The sequence below is a fragment of the Euprymna scolopes genome, chromosome 11 (assembly GCF_053919585.1).
Source record: "Euprymna scolopes isolate OS-2025 chromosome 11, ASM5391958v1, whole genome shotgun sequence".
Taxonomy (NCBI): Eukaryota; Metazoa; Mollusca; class Cephalopoda; order Sepiida; family Sepiolidae; genus Euprymna; species Euprymna scolopes.
In genome coordinates this window covers 46,209,491-46,232,287 of record NC_136492.1, presented here as the reverse complement: position 1 = coordinate 46,232,287, position 22,797 = coordinate 46,209,491, and the positions used below count along the sequence as shown (strand labels likewise).

Sequence of the window (22,797 nt, the reverse complement as noted above, 5' to 3'; positions counted from 1 at the left end):
TTTGCCATATGCCACAAACGGTCCTTCGGTAAATGCTTCCTTCAACTTTTCCTCAATGGCATCAACAGACAGTCGATCCTCCTCCCGCATCTCCAGATATAGGGCCAGAGCATCACCATCAAGATACAGCAGTATCAAGCTGGCTACATCCGCGATGTCCCGCAACTTAGCGACAAGTTTAACCTTGGTCAGCCAGGTTATAACATCTCCCTCTCCAGAGAACGTCTTAAGCATTTCACTGCTGATCCTCTTTGCTTCCATAGTTCCCGCCGAAATAGCTTGTAGTGCAGTAGAATAAAAAGAAATTTTAAAAAAATATATAAGACACAGCTGTTCCTTCCAAAAGGTTGAGTTCTTGAACGTCCAAAAATAATTCACTGTCACAAAAAGAATTCACCGTCACTTCTTCCAACCGTCGTTTCACTCTCTGCGCTCTTCACCCCTGCTTAAAAAAAAGTACCGTTTATATGCTGCCCATTTCTCCACTTATGCAAATTGAATGTCAACCAGAGCCATCTAGTTTTCCATTTCTCCAACTAGCCAATTTGCAAAGGGGGACAACTGAAACCACACGAATAAATAAATTGCGGAGTAGGATGGAAGAGTATCTTATGAATCATAGCTTCTGTATTTTTTGCATTTGAAGAACAATTAAGTAAAGACGTCTTATTATTATAGGTGTTATTTCAGTTTAAACTTAAATTCCATCAAAATTCCACTTTTTTGGGGAAAATTACGACTCAGAAAAATGTTCAGAATTAAACTATAAACTATCTAAGTTTATTATTTACTAGTAAGGAGAACCGGTGTTGCCCGGGATTTAATGAAGCTCAACGGGTTTTCACACTTTTAATACTTTAATTGTTATCCAAATCGATGAAATCGCCCAGATTTCAACCAAATCAATAGACTGTCTGCTCTCGTCATGAATTCATCGCAGTGTACCAGGAGGAAACTTCACATGCTTCTCTGCAGTGATTTAGTTCACAATACATTGTAATTTACATTGCACTAAAGAGAGCCTGCTGTTGATTTTTATATAATGATTTGAAGTTCAAAATGCAAAAATCAAGTATTATGGTTCAATTGTGCTCTAAACGGAAACATTCATCTCAAACACACCCTTATCAAAGTACACACTGTTGATTTTATACGTCGGGCTCTTCTGCTTATGCAGTGATAAAACTTCTTAAATACACTAATGATGTTAAGCTGTATAAGGATGCTAACAATTATTCAAAATCGAACTGTTCCTTCTTTGATTAGATTTTTTTATTGATTTTCGATACTTATTGGAAGCATTCTGACACAAAACCTATTTAAGAACTCTCCCAGACAAAAAAAACATTTGTGTAAAATTTGGAAAAAATCAGCTCAACTATTTCGGAGTCCCTAGGGAACGCACACACACACACACACACACACACACACACACACACACACACACACACAAAGTGCTTTTTATAAGTAGAGATTATTTTGTAAATTTATCAATTATCATTTTCTAAATTGATTAATCATTTTCTACATTTTTAAAAATTATCATTTTCTAAATAATTCAAAGTCAAAAACAATAATTGAATTCCTGAGTAACAAAACATAAATTCAATAAGGAATAGTTGTTGCTTTTAATCCTTGTAAAATCGAAGTAATTCTAATGAAATGAAAATCAACTTATAACCACACTGCACAGTCAGTGGAAAAGAAAATGCAATATTTTCAGTGCACCATGAATATTAATGGTCTGCATAGAAATACACTGTTCTTGCAGCCGCTTTAAGCCATGAGCATCAACAAATTGTAAGAAAATAATGACAATTTATATTTATGAATTTGATTTCAATTATCTTTCATTCCGGCCCAATAGGCAACAACTGTGTTTATATATGAATAGATTGAAAGCACTCATGTAAGAGGGTATGGGAGGTCTGAGAAATGGCAAACCATGATTAGCCGAGTAGATTATGTGATTAGGATTCAAAAATTTGTTAAGCAGCTGACAAGGAATGAAGCAAACATAGATGGGCATGCAAGCCTCCCCACTTACCCGAATAAGTAAATGATAATTAAAGTTATTTCATGGCAGGTGCACGGCTGAGCTTCAATTTATGGTCTCATCTGTAAAACATTCATGCTAAACACTTGCCTTGCCACAACCAGTGCCAACAATTTCCTTTACTCTCTATCTGTACCTAAAACTAAACAAAAATTCCCTAAGCAAAGCTCGTCTATGGAACACAATACCACAGGAGTGCTTCCTAGCTGACTATAACACATTCATTTTAAAATCCAGCGTAAACAAAATCTTGTCAAGCTGTCCTTGTAAATAACCAATTTCTACCCTATTTCCATTTATCACAATGTTCACTCATGAACTCTATCCTCAAGTGGATTCTGGGTCTTGATAAGCGATGACTTCACTGTAAAAAAAAGTTTCTTGGAACATAGAAAGCAGCTTCCATTGATTTAATAAATTACTACTGCAAAAACGTATTAATAATAATAATCATTTTTATCCCAATGCAGATGTTAGTTAAAAATATGAAATCCAAAATAGTGACAAAGTCCATATACATGTGCACTGAAACAAAGTTGCCGAGACTATCATAGAGACAAATATAAAACAATACCTTCAACACGTAAACATCCATTGTGATATCGTCCCATGGGGCAACTGATCAGTAGATTGTTATAGAACTACTTTATAATAGAGATATTTGATTAACTTCACAGCAGGTACAATACATATATAAAGATGGACAGTTAACGATATACCTTATAGATTTAATGAGTTTCAGTTTTGAATATTCAAAACGTTACCAAATGTAAGAGATAGCTGAAAAATCGAAGAGCATAGCATTCAAAACGAGCCATAACAAGAGAAATGTATACTCAGGTCTAACTCTAAATAAATAAAGTATTGGAATGTATTTTCTTAAACGATTTGAGGCCAATTCTGATGTGTTTAAAATAATTTTCAAATCATCAGGATAAAAATTACTTATTTTCTATTTTGGAGAGAACCAGCCACGTTGGTTTCATAGTAATGGAAGTAAAATGAGTAGATAATCTCGGAGATAAATATGCATCATGATATTAAAAAATACATATGTATCACGATATTAAAAATACATATGTATCACGATATTAAAAATACATATGTATCACGATATTAAAAAAAGAAGAAATATAATCAGTAAGAAATATATGAAGTAAAAAGGAATTTAAACAAAACAAGCAGAACAATAGCTGGAAATAACACAAGTAAAAGAGTTGAGGATTATTTTTCTGAGCATATCTGAATCTTGGTTTCTTGTCTTATCTCGTCACACTTTTTCATCTATCAACTACAAATCTCAGTTCAAAAGCAAAGTACATCTAAAATACAATATCATAAAAAAGAAAACACCATTGAACATATTCTGAGCTTGTAGTCTTACCAACTAAATATTATCTGAATAAGAGAAAATGTAACTTCACGTAACTGAAGAGTTCGAATGCAAAATGCGATAAATCCAATGTTTTCAAATTGAACAATTAAACTTTACAAGTCGAATATTAAAAATTAAAAATTTGACTGTAAAATCTTATTCCAATTAAAAACAAGCCTCATTCGACATTACTTTAAATAAAAAATTTGGAGTCTGTCAGCATGATAACGTGCAGCATTTTTTGTAGTTATAATATAAATCTTTTGAAAATGGCGTTGATCACATTTTTTTTATTAAAACTCTTCGTATTTTATACATGGAACAATATTAAGAGTCATTATTTTTTATGTATTTATTATTTTTATAACAAGTTTGGTCGCTTCATCAAAAAAATTAAAATCCAGATTGAATAAAACCATCTTAAACATATTCATTGTTATTTTTGTAATTTGGAACTAATCATTGGTTTAAATGATGTTAAACTGTATGAAAATAATGTGAAAAACGGAAAATTCTAAATAAGAAAATGGAAGAGATTATGTTGAGCTGTACCGGAAGTTGCACTATAGCAGGAATTATGTAACAGAGAAGCGAGATCATACACTGTTAGGCTTCTACCACCTTACATGTATCAGAAGGCAAAAATGTTGTTTATCTGATGTACGTCCAGAGCAAATAATGAAATTATATATTGTTTATTTTACTTATATTATTGCCAATTCAATACGTTATAGTTTAAATATCATTTTTGACAAAGAAATATAACACAACTTAATCTACAAAGTATTAGAAACTAATAGTATCTGCTGTATATCTTTAAATTTTATTATGTATGATAGTAGGATCCAAAATCCATTAACGAAATACCGAAAAAAAAAAAAAGTCTTCAAAACTCAACAAATTATGCCTGAAATTCAGAGATTTCAACGAGGATAAATAATTTGAATTTTTATCTGTTACGCTTAAGGATTTTCCTTATTTTCTTCAAACCTCATATCCTTATCAATCATTTTCTTTCATTTTCCAAGATGTTTCAATATTTTTGATAATATGAAAGGGTATGATAAAAGAAAATTGGAAGGTTCTATTTATAGTGGAACTGACCAGTCAAATGGAATCATGCTCTGGTTACAACCAATAAGAAACCAGAATCATTCCATAACAAATACTGGATATTTTAGAATTTTACATAATTTTACGTGCCTATATGAGAAGGAATTTTACTCTTTGTCTACAAGTTCAAGACTTGTATGGATTAGCTACCCACCAAAACTTTATTCTTCATCTGCAAACGTTTACAGTTCAAAACTTATACAGATTGACTACCCATTTAAAACTCTATTCTTTGTCTCATGACTTATACAGATAGGCTAACCATCGAAAACTTTTCTAAAATTAAACATAGCTTTCAATTCAAAAGGATTTCATTTCATTCGACAAGTTACTTTTATTTTTAAATTCAAAATTGTTTTCATTCAACAATTTTATTTTATTCTATTTTTAATATATTCCCAGTTTTACTAGAATGTTAGTATTTTTATCATGAACCTGTTTTTAAAATAGTAAACAACGTTGAACTTGGTTTATATGCAATGAGTGACAATCATCCTGAACTTTTCCTTGCCACTGCAATACTGTTTGTTGAGGGGTGAGATCGAGGGTGTTATTTCGCAATAGATGCTCCACACAGTCACCTTTTATTGACGAGGACACCCGTGCAATATAAATATCAGATAGTTTCATTGTCTCTCAAGATTGAATAGAAACATCTCTCTCCTCTCTTTAGAGATCATATTATAAGGATATTTAAGTATTTGAGCAGATATCAAAGAAAAACTGTTTTATATTAACAGATCCATTATAAAAGTTATTAAAAAAAATTACATCGTTTGGAATAGTTTCCCGGCTATCAAAATCCAGCTATGTAAAGAAATCATGTCAAGAAAATGAGAACGTCCACGAAAAAGATGGCCTTGTCTCTCAATATTTTGTTCAATTAGGGAGGTACTAGATAAGTGGCATTGAAAGAGTGGATATATTATTTATGATACACAAATTGTAAAAGGTGATGAGAAAACGTATTAATCACATTGTTCTGTTAAAGGTGTGAAACACATGCTAAATTGCTTATTAGGATAATTTTATTGTTATAAAAAAGTAATTCCAAAGTGATTGAAATTACTTTGATAAAACTCTGTACATGTTGTAACAAAGTATACTTTTTGATATATCCGTTGCAGTTCACCGGAATTACTTACCTGAATTTATTACCATCCGTTAATACTTACCTACACGTATTATAATCAGTGACAACTTACCTGTATGTACAATCATTAGACTTAAAAATACATTTTCACTTTAACATAGTTGGTAATTGAAAATACTCTTACCTGTACATAATTATAATTCTATTGTGCTATTGCTATACTTATTTAAACCATGTGTGACCCTCACTTTTTAAAGAAAAGCTATTACACATTAAATATAACATTTATATAAAACACATAAACTGCAAGCATACTGTTTTGAACAGCTACATTTTATTAGTAAAAAAATAAACCGTTCAATCATCTTAAATAATGCCATGAAAATATTGAACCGATCACATAATTTATATAAAATAAATATCTTGTAATAAAAAATAATGTTTACAATCTTAAGTAGTTCTGTGTTTATGTAGTTAAATAATAAATATGATTGTTACCATAAAAATATGCAGCAAGTTTTGCAGTTAAATAAAATCTGACATAACAAACAAAATAACAAAACATTTATAATAATTATTGATTATCGATATCCATATTAGATACACTTAATTTAAAATTAAATTATCGGTTTATTTAGACTGTAATAAATGATATTTAGACTGTTACAAAAAGTCAAAAATATATTAGGTGTTTGGAAAATACTGGCAGAGTTTTTACCTGATTTTTAAAAAGTTGATTTATATTGCTATATTTACAATATTTTGTACAAAACGTATTCATGTGTAAATTTTCAATTTCTTTCGCAATTCGCACAGATATAAGCTCTTAAAAATAAAATAGAAAAATGTATACACGTTTCATGCCATAAAGCATTCCAAACAGCTGCCAATATCAATAGAGAATGGGGAAACATGATCAAACAGTATGAAGGTGATTTTAGAAATTCTACAATGGTCATAAGTTGAAGATGAATAGGGTGAAGGAAAGCCATACATGCTTGACAATGAACATTTGCAAGCAATCAATGAACAAGATCCACATCAAAGTGTCAGAGAAATACATAGGGCAATTGATGTCAGTATTTCGATCATCTTCAACTATCTTATTCAAATTGGCCAGATGATAAAGCATGAAAACGGATTCAAATATAAATATTGCTTTCTGACATCCATTAATATTTAATTGATTGAACGACAGAATCTTATTAAGTATTTGAATAACAGATCCGAATTATATAAATTACTTTTTTTAATGTTCTTTAATTTGCAATGCCCAATTACTTGATTGATGTATAGACCTTAAAGCTACTCTAATTAAACACTTCAATAACAACTTTCTTTTTGAATGGATTTCTTTTACTCGGGAAATTTCACTTATTGTCTGTCTTTCACTTTTTACAAATTTCAATTTCAATTTGTTTTTATATTGAGCACTGTGTTACTCTATGAATATCTATGAGACTTTAGCGTGGAACCGACTAGATTTTAAGAAAAAAAAGTTGCAACGTGGAAATTTATTTTAGTTAGTTGTCCAACTGGAGGTCAATGCATTTTGCGGTAAAGTTTTTCCATTCTTTATTTCCATTTGTGAGAGTGATCATTGGCCAAAGTATAGGTAGTAGTTGTTGACATCAACACCCAAAGTCGCTTCATCTCACTTGAAGTGATTTTAACAACAACTTATGTATAATCTTTGTAATTAGGATATTCATATTTTTATCAATGTTTTTTTCGCTGATTAAAACAAAATTTAACTTACCGTTTTATTAGCCATTATTTCTTGTAGATTCTCATTCTCTCTGATTTTATTTTCAAGCGTTGTCTCCATTGTCTATGATAAAATATATATGAAAATGCAAATTTATATAGTATATAAAACCGTAGATAATGATGATGGAAACGAGAATATAAATCACATTCAGTTTTCGAAGATCAACTTTCTGCAGAAGTCACATGAACAAAGCAAAGTATCAATCTATGTCAGGAGTTGAAAAAAAATTCCTACATGTCAAACCAACTGGAAAAAATGTTTTTACTTTAAATTATAATAAAACAATTAAAAATTAATCTTTTATGGTTTAAGAGGAAAGCTATGGAAAATAAATATCTGAAAGTGAATGTTACTAAAACCAAGTGTTGATCAGTGTTTGTGGTATTGAAAAGTTTTCGGAAAGAGGAAACTTCCTCTGTTTAGTTCAAGGGAAGGGAGTTGGGAGAAACTCAATCTTTGTTAACCTTATAATTATTGGGTCTGAAAGAAGTAGAGGTAGTTTTATAGATGATGACCAGTTTGTGTGCAAGAAGTGTAAGACAAGGAAGACGGGCGAGAACTCAGATTTGGAGAAAGTATATGTGGATGGTAAAGATAGTGAGGTTTTGTTACTTCAGTGATAACATTAGTAATAGTGAGTTATTGTGTTTTTGCTTTTGAGAGACTTTGTTTGAGTTTTCACATAATACTTTGTGTTCTACTTGCATCCCTCAGTCCTTCCCTTTTGATAAATAAGCATCTAATTTAACAATTAAGCAAAATAAAACATGTGCTAAGGACATAAAGAATAGTTGTTAGCTTCAAAACTACCGAGATCTTCCATTGTTGTATTTGCCACAATAAATACAGTGCAGTTGTACCAAAGTTCACAAAATGGTTCCAACAAAAGGCTGAATGCATGATTTCGTATCTGTGCAGATGTGTTATGTAAGATCATATTACAAGAACTGATTATAGAGTCTGCAGTTTAAAAAAGTTGAAACCTAAGTTAAAATTATCAGCTAAATATTACAAATAAATTATAGAAATGGTCATATTGTAAAATATGAGAGAATGATGCATTTATTGAATAGCTATTTTTTAATCTTTGATCTTAACTGAGTTTCACAATTAGGAACACTCTACCTATAGCACCACGTCTCAGCAGAAATATTTCATATCCCATGGTAGAATTATAAAGAAAGTACATAATTTTGAAACTCAACGCAAGCTTAAGAACAATTGAATAATCATAAATGACAAAAAATATCAATTCTTTAAATGCTCTATTCTCACATATAATACAATGCTACTAATGCTGTGTACATCTGCTAAAGACAAATGCCATTTTCAACTCTATTGATGTTTCCATAGACTTGGCATAAACGGAAGTCACAAGGCATTAACATTTAAAGTGCTCCACTTGCACATTATTGAACAAAGAGTTTTGTAATGGAGTCAACATGTATAACTAATCATTTCAAACCCTCTAAAATGTTTATTTTAACATTTGTAAAAGAAATCTTCAAATAAAAATGTTTTTAATAGACTTATCCAATTTTAGTAGAGATTCTCAGTTTTCTACATAAGTATAAAATACCCCTCTCAACCCACTAGAGTTGATATCATCTAATAATTTCTTCACAATTGTATAAAAGGTTAGATCATTTAAACATTTTTAGACATAAATTGAACACTAATTTTTTAAATTCTAAAATTTAAAAAATTGGACTTTTTCAATTTTTAGTAGAGAATTTCAATTTGCATTTGTTAATTCGTTTGAAATTCTTTAAAATATTTTGAGGAACAATGATCCACAAATCAAGAGATGTGAATGAGCGGTATGTTATATTAACCTTCATGGTGAGAAATGATATGAGAACGATATGATGGATATGTAAGTCTAAAAGACAGGCTTGAATATGAGAGCTCAGAGGAATATTAAATCTCGACAGTATAAGGAGATGTTTGCAGAATGTTTTTCATTGTATGGGCATTATAAAAAAATGGATGGGAGTTTCTAGGTTAGTAAATGTAAAATAGTTTACATAGCAAGATTAATTCATAAGAAAAGACAAAGAAAATGCGAGAATTGATAAAGATGGACTTGACAGAAAGAAAGATAAATAAAGACCTGGCCAGAGATAAGTTAATTTGGAAGTCAATTTTTTTTTACATGCCAACATGTAAAACAACGTTAAATTAAATATGATGAGTAAAACAAAACCACCTTCTACAAAGTGAACTAATAATTAAAACAAATTATCTAATGATGTGATACTTAGTGGTTAATCATAGAAAAATAATTGTACAAAATAGTAAGGACATCTTGCATACATCTGCTTTTAATTCTACTTTCCAGTTTTTCTATTTGTTTTGTTTTTGTTCTGTTTTTTTTTTTACATTCTTTTTAAATAGTGCAAAAATAATGTCGTTTTTTATCTTGAAGTTGAACGTAAAAAAGCTACATTATTTTTGCACCAAACTAATAATTATCAGGTTTGTGGGGGCTTTCTTTTCTTCAAAAGTAGGATGACATTTTATGATTTTAGAATGTTTTATAATGTCTTACCAATAAGCTATTTTAATACTTAGAAGTCAGCTGTGTTCAGGAAATTCAATTTTTCCATGAATCAATAATACAAAGACAGAAAAAAAATGATTAAAAATAACAAAGCTTCTCCTTGTAAGTTTTAGAATCTGGAGCTTATGCATTGGAAGTTGCCCAAACTGGAACAAAACTTATTATAGAAAAGCACAAATACATATATATGAAAAAAAAACTTACATTAACAATTGAGGAAAAATGTTCTATTATATAGAAAAAACAAAAAAGAAATAGTTATTTCTAATTACTTTTTGATTCTCTAAAATGGAATAGACTCAGCTCAAACAATTCACATGATTTTTTTCTATTGAATAATATATGTAAAAGAAAATGCACATGATATTAGAAATGCTACGTTTTATATACTTTTCTATGCACACACGCACATTATGTATATATATATATATATATATATATATATATATATATATATATATATATATATATTGAGCATTTCGGGAAGTGATATACAAACTGCCATTAGTGTACAAAGTGACGCTCTTTGTGTAACAAAATCGAGTGGAGGCATTTGGACGATATCAAAACTAAACCGTTAAAATTCATTACCCACAAAGCAGCAGCCATATAGCGTAATGGTGAGAAGCCTTGACTGTCATTTGGGCGATCAGGTTTCGATCCTGGCTTGACGCAGTTGCCTGTCTAGCCGCACTGATGAGCTGCGAAACAGCGAAACAGTACTGTATGTGGATGACTATATATACATATATATATATATATATATATATATATAGTTTGGATAAACTGATAAGATGGAATACATACTAAAAGTATGGTGACCCGTTGGGCCACAACAAGTACCATTATGTATTTAACTTTAACTTCATTCGAAAGTAAAAAAAAACTATGATATCTATTAAGAGATTCTGTGTGTAGTTAAAATAATTTTTATTTTAAATTTCTATATTATCGTTAATATTATTATATCTAAGTAAAGAGTCTTCTTATTTTATCAACTAATGTATATAAATGCTTAATGCATGTATAAACACACAGACACAAAATAGATGGTCACATTGATAAAAGAGTTAAGCTTTATCTAAATGCTCTCAGAGACATGAGAGGTTTTAGGGAATAGTGGAATAAACAGTCGGAAGAAAGAGAAATAAATAGATATTGAAAAACAATGATGAGTGACTTGTTCAATTATAACTTATGACGAATCTTTTTTCAAAAGTTACTCAATTCTAGAACTAAGATAAGTTTTAGTATGTATTTTGAGTTATTAAATATACCAAGAAAAAACCTGAAAGAAACCAACGTTGATATCTCACATTTAGTATATTAACATAATATATATACATAAATATATATATATATATATACATACATACACACACACAAACACATATATATATACAGATATACATACATATATATATGCATATATATACATATATATATACATACATATACACATACATACATATATATATACATACATATATATCCATATATGATGATTGCAACGTCTTGTCAGACGAGTGCCACTCCCCCAGAAACTTAAAGTCCATGAGCCCAAAAATGACTTCCATCGACACAGGACCATTTTTATAGAAAATCGCTGAAGGAGTATCTATACACAAATGATGTTACAGAGTCTTAGCTTTGTGCAACAGCTAAGTCTCTCTCTCGGTTAAAAATGTTGAGATCCAGCAACAAGCAAGAGCAAGATAGCCAGCAACAAGTTTAACCGCAGACCAGCTTAATGCGGGTAATGGTCTCCAACTTTATGGTTTTTTAAATCAAAGATTTGCTTCTCCTAGAAAAGTTACCTTCACCACGGATTACAGGAGCCCTCTCCACCCAAACACACACATACATACACACAAACACACACGGTGCTAGTTGGGCGTTGACCCCAACAACGGGTTCATTCAAACATTGGAAGACTTGTTTCAGGGAGACTAGGACCCTCCTCACCAAACAAGTTTGGTGGGAAAACCAGTTTAGTCGCCGGTGACCCAGCATGTGGAAGCAAGTACTGGGTTACATATATATATATATATATATATATATATATATATATATATATATATATATATATATATATATATATATATGTATACATACATATACACCTATATACACATATGCATACATATACATACATATGTATGCATATCTATACATATACATACATATATACACACATCTATACATATACATACACATATATACATATATATATATACATACATATATGTATATGTGTATATATATATATATATATGTATATATAAGTGTATATGTGTTTCTGTCAGGTCATGTCATATGCTACGGGTATAATCTAACCCAGTACTACCTGCCTCATGGTCGGGTCACCGGCGACTAAACTGGTTCCCCCACCAGACTTATTTGGTGAGGAGGGCGGCTAGTCTCCCTGAAGGATTAAAAACAAGACCTTCCAAAGGGCGAATGAACTCTTTTTCTGGGTCAACGGCCAACTAGCACTGTGTATATTTGTGTGTGTGTATATGTGTATTGGAGTAGAGAGGGCTCCTGTAAGCCGTGGTGAAGGCAACCTTTCTAGGAGAAGCAAATCTCTGATTTAAAAAACCATAAAGCGGAAGACCAGTACCCGCATTAAGCTGGTCTGCAGTTTAATTTGTTGCTGGCTATCTTGCTCTTGCTTGTTGCTGGATCTCAACATTTTGAACCTAGAGAGAGACTTAGCTGTCGTACAAAGCTAAACTCTGTAACATCATATTTGTATAGATACTCCCTCAGACATTTGGGCTCATGAATTTTAAATGTCTGAGGGAGTGGCACTCGTCTGACAAGACGTTGCAATCAACATATGTGTATATATGTATATATATCTATATGTATATATATATGTTTATGTATATATATGTATATATATAAGTATATATATGTGTTATATACACATGTCAGGTCATGTCATATGCTACTGGTACCATGTAACCCAGTACTACCTGCCTCATAGTCGGGTCACCGGCGACTAAACTGGTTCCCCCACCAGACTTGTTTGGTGAGGAGGGCGGCTAGTCTCCCTGAAGGATTAAAAACAAGACCTTCCAAAGGGCGAATGAACTCTTTTTCTGGGTCAACGGCCAACTAGCACCATGTATATTTGTGTGTGTGTATATGTGTATTGGGGTAGAGAGGGCTCCCGTAAGCCGTGGTGAAGGCAACCTTTCTAGGAGAAGCATCTCTGATTTAAAAAACCATAAAGCGGAAGACCAGTACCCGCATTAAGCTGGTCTGCAGCTTAATTTGTTGCTGGCTATCTTGCTCTTGCTTGTTGCTGGATCTCAACATTTTGAACCGAGAGAGAGACTTAGCTGTCGTACAAAGCTTAGACTCTGTAACATCATATTTGTATAGATACTCCCTCAGACATTTGGGCTCATGGATTTTAAATGTCTGAGGGAGTGGCACTCGTCTGACAAGACGTTGCAATCATCATATATATGTATATATGTATATATTCATCTATGTATGTATATATGTATATATATATATATATATATATGTATATATGTATATGTATATATATATACATATAGATGTATATATTTATATATATATATTTATATGTGTATATACATATATGTATATTTACATATACATGTATATCCTCAGAATTAGTTGGAAGGACCGACGCACCAACACCAGCGTCCTGAGTGAGGCTGACATTCCCACTATCACCGCTACTGTTGTTCAACGCCAGCTCAGATGGACTGGTCACGTTGTCCGAATGCCGGATCTGCGCCTCCCAAAACAGATTTTCTACTCTCAGCTTGTTGAGGGAAAGCGTGCCCAGGTTGGCCAAAAGATGAGGTATAAGGACAACATCAAAGCAAATCTAAAGCGGTTTCACATGGACCTTGGCACATGGGAGGACGTGGCTGGGAGCAGGTTGGCATGGAGGAGCGCTGTCCACAAAGGTGCTGCGCTTTATAGTAGTGACCTAAATCAAGCTGCTGAGGATAAACGCAAGCACAGAAAGGTGTGATGATTTCCTGGTGCAATCAGGTGGCTGCTGACAAACACTAGGTGTGGCAGCAGGACTCACCGCCGATCCACAAGTCCAAAGAAACCCAGACTAAGCTTCAGAAGGAGTGCTATGACTTTGTACACTTCTTTTACTGCCTCCCTTCCCCAACCTGAACTTTGTTTGGACATACATCGAGAACATCAGCAACATGACCTCCCATAACACCAAAGCCTGATTACCATCATTCGCCAAACTCCTGCTGACGCTTGCAGCAAAGGCATGCTCCCAGTTCCGGACCTGTACCCAAATGGTGATTGAGGTTGAAGGCGGCTACATTGAATAGATGTCAGTAACTTGAATTGTTTTTTCAATAAAAGTTTTAAAATAAAGCTGTAGTGTTGTCTTTTTTAGGGCGACAAATTTATCGTTCCACCCTGTAAAACATCTGATGTTGCTGGATTGTTAAAACAGATACTATATTTTAATTTTAACCAAAAAGCCGAGGAACCATAATTTTATGACTAAGCATTTTTGAATGAATGATAAAAAACTATGCAAATCTATTACTGTATTATCTTTTAATGGAGTTGGGTAATGTAGTATCAGTTCTGTTGTCATAAGACTGTCATCCAAGCAAATACCTCTTCTTTTATGAAGGGGATTAATTCTCCCAGATATTACTTTGAGAAGGGTGGGTATTATTTTGTTTGCTTTTAGTCATTATCTCTTTCGTTTCGGGTGGAGGTCAGTGTATTTTGTTCATTTAGCATTATATTATCCTCCCAATCTAGCAAAAATATGTGACCAGAGGAACCTCAAACAATCTTAAAAAAAAAAAAAAAATCCCCAAAGAGCATTTACCATGATATAACATACATGCACAATTGAAACACATTTTAAAAAATGGCTAATGTATTATTGTTCATGACAAATTTGAATAAAGTAAAATCCTCTCTTTCTTTCTCTCTCTCTCTCTCTCTTTATATATATATATATATATATATATATATATAGAGAGAGAGAGAGAGAGAGAGAAAATATGTGTTGATCCAAACGAACGAAGTAGTTTCAGTAGAAAATCCTGAGTATGAAAGTTTAATGTGAAGCAGAGCATGCATAATGGTTAAAAGAAAGAATACAACACAAGTTTAACCTAATTTTCTTATAAATTTATTTCAACCCCAAAACGGGCCTTTTCAAAGGAGCTGAGCTATTTAAATTAGCATCTGATTTACACAATGGAAAAATTCACAACCACTAGTTGTATTTATTAAAAAGAAAGTAAGTAAAAAAAAAAAAAGAATAGAAAAAAGGGGGAAGAGGGATAATGTCGTTGGGGAACGAATATGTATATAAATAATCACCCCCCCCAAGCAATATAGTAAATTCAAAAAGCGAACTAGTCTCGCTTTGCAAACATAAGACTAAATTTAAATATGATCAATTTGAAATTACTTAAGTTTAAATAATTCCAATTACAGATTTTTGCTTTCACTTCCTCAGTCATTTATATATGCACCCACCGCTAGAATGCTTATGTATGTGTACATGTATTTCTATTCTGTGTATATGCAGACCTGGGCATCTATGTTCTGATGTGTCTATGCGCTCTAATGCTTGTAGTGTGCTTATGCATAGGTATATATTCATTTGTACGAGAGTTCGAACGTAATTCTTTTTGTTTTTTCTTTTCTTTTTATTGGTTGCACTATTAATGAGTTTGCAAGCGCCAGCCGCCTTCTTCTTTCTCCACTTCTACTTTATTCTTTTCTCAACCATTACAATTCAATAAAACTCTCCAATCTTCCAGAAAAGTTCTTTCTCACAACAGTCCCCAATTTTTAAAAAATATTTTTGCTTCAACCTCGTTAACTCTGTCCATAATTCCACCAAAACGTATCCACTGACCTACTTTTACAACGATAGGTTGTCATGACAACAAGATCATCATCTTTCCTTACTCCATAGTATTGAACTACCTTGATTTTGGGTCAATACCCTCCATCACCTTTGAATTATCTCTATCCACTGCGTGCTATCTTTCTCTACTTATTCTTCAAATTGCTTTCTCTTCGGTTAAACTCACACCAGACATTTTCATTTGTGTCTATTAGTATTTATTTGCTTTCCCACCAAAGCAAAATGTGTTACGAGGCCATTTTTAATGTGGGATTAAACCGGCTCCCCGAAAAAAGGCAAAAGGGGCACTCTGGTTGGGTCCAAAAATAGTAATTGTCCGAGTATAGAGGGTTTCCCCTCTGTTGACTGGGACAAATTACCTTAAGGGCAGCATCTGCAGAACAGATGGTATTTATTTGCTCCCCCACTAAGCAAATTAGGCACAAGGCCGTTTTTAATGTGAGGTAAAAACCAGCTCCCCTTAAAGTAGGCAAAAAGGGGGGGGCACTCTGGTTACCAAAAATAATAATTGTCCCAGTATAGAGGGTTTCCCCTCCATTGACTGGTACAAATTATCTTAAGTGCAGCATCTGCCGGAACAGATACTACATTTTGATCCCGGCCCGAAGGCCAATTAACACAGAAATTTATTTTTTGGACCATTTATAAACTCCAACAACATGCACTCGGACTACCACAAACATGGATATTTTACTTTCACCACCTTCTTGGATCCATTGAATTTTGGCCTCAACAACCATGGGAATACCCTCTCACGTGAAACCATTTTTTCTCCATCTCTAAAATAAAATACTTCATACAATACACTTAAACATGATATTTTATTTATGCAAAATTCGTATGTATTATTATAGAATCAATCCTGAATTGATTATTATACATTATAAGGAACAATTTACCCCATGGACTAATTCGCAAAAAAAATGAATAAAGAAAGATAAATAAATAAAATAATAATGACAATGTCGTTCATCAAATTCTGTCTGTGTTTACAATTATATATATATATATATATATATATATATATATATATATATATATAGGAGGGTAGGGATTCGCAAAATGCGGGATCGGATTTTGCATACAAAAGTATTTGATGAAACATTTGTTTTTCTATCTAATATTTAATTCTATCACCATTTAATTTTTTTTCCCCTTCTTCTTCCCTGATCTTTCTTATTATGTCTCGGCAGTTGTGTGAAACGCATATCTTATTTTTCTTTTATTAATATTATTGGAATTTTTCCCTTTTCTTTACTTTGTACATATTTGTGAATTATTCCATGGATTTCGGCCTTTTGGATTATTTTGGACCATCTTCCAATTACGTGATTTCCTTGGATTTTACTTGTGCAAAGGAAACTCAATTGACTTTCTTGCAACTATAATTTTGTGATTATACCGTCATTGGATTATTTACCTTTCACCAGACTATCCATTCACGAGTAATCACCTTTTTCTTTACCATATACCTGTTATAGTTTAACGTTTCATGTTATGTGAAAAGTAAGGATAAGAGTCTTAAGTGTTCATATTGTAAGACATTAACACATTAACAGGGGTATATAAAGAGAGCGTGGGAGTTTATAATTGAGAGAGATTGCATATAAATACATTTTGAGAAAGTGTTTTCATATCTAGATAGACAGACCGATAATTGAGAAGTTTGCATTTATGCCGATGGATTGACAGGTTGGCATTTATGCTTTGACAGTTCGTATGAACGGGAGTGTTTGTATAACATAAATAGACATATACTTTCTAACACATATATTTTTTAGATGATGAATTTCAAATAGTTGGTACACATAAATAGACAATACCTTTTTCATGTAATGATGGACACAGGAGACAGCAGTTATAAAAACACATTGAACATTTATTCTTCCCTGACCGGTTGGGGGCTTTGCGTCCAAGAATTCAAAGCTTCACATATTAAGTTTCCAAGTGACCGTCTCGCTTCCTAGATGTTCGAATTCCAAACTCCAGACTATCGTCTGTCGTTCTCAAACTCCCTCTGAGTTTCTTACTAATTAACTAACTAACTAACTCTCACTTCCTATATTGAGAAATCCATGCATGTCCGGCCACGTGACCACAATTCACGTGCCATCAACATGCGCAACCTGCACGTTTCCAACATTCTAATTTCCCAATAACCTATTTTTTCTTTTTTAAACCTATTGTTCTTTAAAACTTATTTCCAGGGTTCGATTTCTGCTTTCTCTCATTTTATTTTCATTTTAAGTAGATCTCTCTATTTTTATACTTATATGAAAAGGGGACAGCCCTTATCATGTAACATACCCTCTGCTCCACCTTTTGTTATCAAATAAGATCTTTGACTTACTTGTTGTTTCATCAAATACTTTTGTATGCAAAATCCAATTCCGCATTTTGCTAATTCCTACCGTCTGATGAGAAGGAAAGTATTTCTTCGAAACTCCGCGGATTAAGGACTACCCACTTATCAAGTGTTTCCTTTCAAGATTAAATATGTTTTTAACTCTTTTTCAAAGTGTTTTTTAACATGTTTTATTAACTGTTTGCTCGTATTATAAGCTCTATCTCCTATTTGGTTTTATCGAGCTTTTACATTCGGGTGTAGATTACTTTATAAATATTAATTCTTTAATATTTATAATATACTTTAGTTTTACCATCTTGGATCATTTTGATAAATTTAATTGTAATTTTTATTTTATATATATATATATATATGTATATATATATATATATATATACACACACACAAACACACACATGTAAAAGAAATTGAAACCAAAAATGATGCAATTTTAAAATGAATAATCACTTATTATCTTTTTTCAATTTTTAATATAGTAAGATTTTTGAAATATGAAAATATCTTCTTCAAAGCAAGACTAATTCTCCTTTTTCTCATTTTGTTGGTACTAACCTCAAAGATGGGTGTGGAGCGAGTTCCCATTGAGATTGAAAATGTCTGACAAGGTATATCAAATCTGGGCGATGTACTTTGTTTGGTTGCATATGCTTGAATATGAATATTTATAATAAACATTTTAACTAAATCTGATGCCATTTTAAAATGAAAAATCGTTTATAATTATTTTGGTTTTTTAATATACTAACATACTCAATATATAAATAATTATCGGAGCATAACATTTTATTCTTTTCCTCACTTTGTTGGTACTGAACGTGCTTTCATTCATTCATTCATTCATATATATATATATATATATATATATATATATATATATATATATGAATTTTATGTGAGTAAATTAAGTAGTTATATATATATATATATATATATATATAACTACTTAATTTACTCACATAAAATTAATATATGAAAGTATAAATTTATGCGTAAACTTTAAGTATTTACTTCAAAAGTGCTCAATATGAAGGTAGAGCTAGTTAGTAAGTTATAAAATATATATGGCGATTAAGCTATATATATATATATATATATATATATATATATATATATATATATAGTGTTATAATGGAATAAATCCAGAGGAAATCCGGGTATGAGAGCTCAATGTGGTAAACAGAGCAATAAGATAAAAATTTATATATATTAGTTTATTAAACGGCTATTTCAATGCAGAAATGTGCCGGGTATTGTTAGAAAAAAAAACACTAAAAACAAGCGATTTTTAAAATCAAATCTTATTTGCTTTTAGCTTTCCACCTCAACATTTGAGTTTTATATGCCAGCAGAATTTTCCAATATTTCGTGGCTCTCCCTGACACAAGTGTATTGACATATAATTGTTGTAAAATGATACTATGGCTTAACTCTTATGGATACAATAACTTATTGCATATTTTTCATATATAATTTTCTCTATCAAAATAGATACGTACCATAAAAAATAATTGAGCACGTATGCGTGTATGTAGGTGTGTGAAAAAAGTTATACAATTTTCAAAATCTTAGATTATTTTGAAAGACATTTATGCATTTCAAACTAAGAAGAAAAAAATGTGACAAAATTGTTTACAACTTTACTGTAAAAAAAAACGAAGATAAAATATGAGTGATGGCTAAAGAAGTCTTGTAGTATTCAAATGAAAAAAAATGTTATTATCGGCTTAATATTTATCTTTTATGTTTTTTTTAAATCGACTTATTTGATCAATTTGTCTCATTTGTTATTTCTAGTATATCGTATCGATTTTGTTTCATCTGCAAAACCTTGTTATAGGTGGTTTTGCAAATGTTTCCTCTTACTACTCGAAGCATAGTATACACTCCTCGTGGAGTTTAAATCTGGCAACTGACCAGACTAAAATATTACAAAAAAATAAACAAAAAAACACTCAAACCATGATATGAGAAAAGCATACCGAAGGAAATTACTTTTTAGGGGCTTTTTTATTTCTATTCTGTTACACAAATTACCAAACTTGGAAGCAACTCTTTCAGTCGTGTATTTTAGTGCTATTTTCTATTAATGGACACCTCCATTATGTCGCACAGAGGTAAAAGTCTAACATGAATCTTTGTCATGGCCTTTAGAGACAGCATTATGAAGTGTCAGTATAGAATTCAAAACCTGAATTATTACTGCAGAGAACATGTTTAAATGAGCCACTATTGTGGCAAAATTTGATACGTATCTGATTCAGTATGAAAGAGTTTTCACAGCAATAGTTTCTGTGTTAACTATTTTGAACAACCATCATAACTCAGCCATCTTACAGTTCTACTTTAAATTATGACGTTTCACAATTATAAATTCTTGTACCAATTTTAATGTTTTGACAATATTTTGTAAAGTTAATTAAATAAAATTTAGATGAAATCATAAATAACAGACATCAGTAAATATTTTTTATTAAAGTTAAATTTTCACTAAACATGTTTTTATTCAAATATGCCAGACTATTCTATGAACTAAGTTGTAACATAGCAAAGAAAGTTAAGAGATACTAAGTCATAAGTATAGCTTTATCTGATAGAATATTCAGTTCTTTGTTTGTCCATGATCGGTTGTCCCAATTTGGTCCTGTTCCAGTTGTAGGGTTTCTTATAATATTATATATCTTTAGAAAATTAGGTTTGGTTATATATTTGTATAGAACTCACTTATAACCTAATTAACTGATTATGAATTTTGAAACAACTCTTAAGGGTAAGAAATCCTAATCTGGGATATATTTTTTATTTTATGCAAACAGAAAAAATGGAGATGAAAGTCCCATTTTGAAAATTAAGACACCTCTGACTTTTGTGAATTTTTAGACATAGATATTAGACATCAGTTAATAAATTGTACAATTGAATGTAATAGTCAAAGAAGCAAGCGCCCATGTGTGTGTGCCTTGTGTGGCTATACAACTTACCTTCAGGTGGGATCTGAAAGAGAGAGAAAGATTAAAGATGGCGGCCATGGCTTTATAAGGTGTGGTCTCGTGGAATCACACGAGATCAGACCGCCCACCACACATATATGCAAATGAAATGCGAATTTTTTATTTTTTTAATAAAATGCCTGTTGGTAGAGGTGAGGGGGACAGACACGAGCTGGAAGTTGGGAGAGAAAATTATAAGGAGGAAGAAATACAGTGACGAATTCTATCTGTGAACCTTTGTGATTTTTCCTCTAAAATACCAGCCCATTTCACTGCATAAATATTCGTACAATTACAATTTCTTGGGAATATTTTCAAAGGATTTTAGGAGGCATAATATAGACAAAACGTCCTATTGGAAAACCCAAATATTTAGATTTGAATTAAATTTTATTCATAGTCATTGGATATCAATGAAACAAGATCAAAATTAGAATAAAGATTCACAACATAATGATTAGTATCATTATATTTTGATTTTATTTTCATAAGGGGATATAAAAGTGTCACAATACTGTTCTGTTTGGAAAATTAATTTTATTCATCCTGGGACTGATATTCTTGTAAGATTTATATGTATATATGGGGTTCGTTGCTCAAATCACAGACCTAGTGCGCATTTTTATATTACACATGCTCATTAGAATCTTAAATCCAAAGCAAATAGGACTTCACAGGGATGATGGACTGATAGTCATTACTGGACATATAAAAGAAGATTAGTAGCACATTTAGACATCTGGGGCTTAAGATAGATATATCTAATCGTAAAATAGTGAATGTTTTGGATATCACACTGAACCTAATAAAAGGAACGTGCAAACCTTATAACAACACATCCTTATATATAAATGCTCTGGAGTAGTTAACATCCTTATATCTATGATAGTATGGATTCGTCAGATATTATGTAAGCCAAACATTTCTACCGTCGAACAGAAAGCACATGCTTAGTTTAACCGCTCGCAATGAACACCAGGACTCTTTCACCTTAATATTGTGACCCTTGAATAAGACCACAACAATAAAGATTAATTCCAATCACCCTAAGCAGGGCCATGCTTAGTGCCCCCGCAGACCCCGCAATTGCGGAGGGGCCGCAAGTCTCCTGGATGCCGTAAGGCCCTTTTTAGCATCGCAGAACTATTGCAATGAAAAAAAGGACTAACTCGAAAATAATTATCATATTTTTACGTTGAAATGTATCAACTCGTCTTTCTCTCGCTATCAAATATTATATATATATATATATATATATATATATATATATCGGTTGTCCCAATTTGGTCCTGTTCCAGTTGTAGGGTTTCTTATAATATTATATACCTTTAGAAAATTAGGTTTGGTTATATATTTGTATAGAACTCACTTATAACCTAATTTACTGATTATGAATTTTGAAAAACTCATCCCCCGGAAAACTCGTACCCGGAAAACTCGACCCCGGAAAACTCGTTCCTTATTTAATAAACATCGATTGAAAACACATTTTATGACCGTTCTTGAAGAAGATATTGTCTTTAAAAGAGAATACTGTTGTGGTGT

General features: G+C 31.7%; 1 protein-coding gene across 2 annotated transcripts in view; it reads right to left on the bottom strand.

Annotated features, from left to right (window-relative positions):
* The window catches only part of LOC145287850 (coiled-coil domain-containing protein 39-like), a 2,493,216-nt gene that overhangs the window by 1,068,908 nt on the left and 1,401,511 nt on the right, over positions 1-22,797 (bottom strand). For both annotated transcript variants that reach the window (XM_080135726.1, XM_080135725.1), the window contains exon 18: positions 7,397-7,468. In XM_080135726.1, coding sequence (XP_079991852.1) covers positions 7,397-7,468 — 72 coding nt within the window. The remainder of the gene's footprint in view (positions 1-7,396; positions 7,469-22,797) is intronic.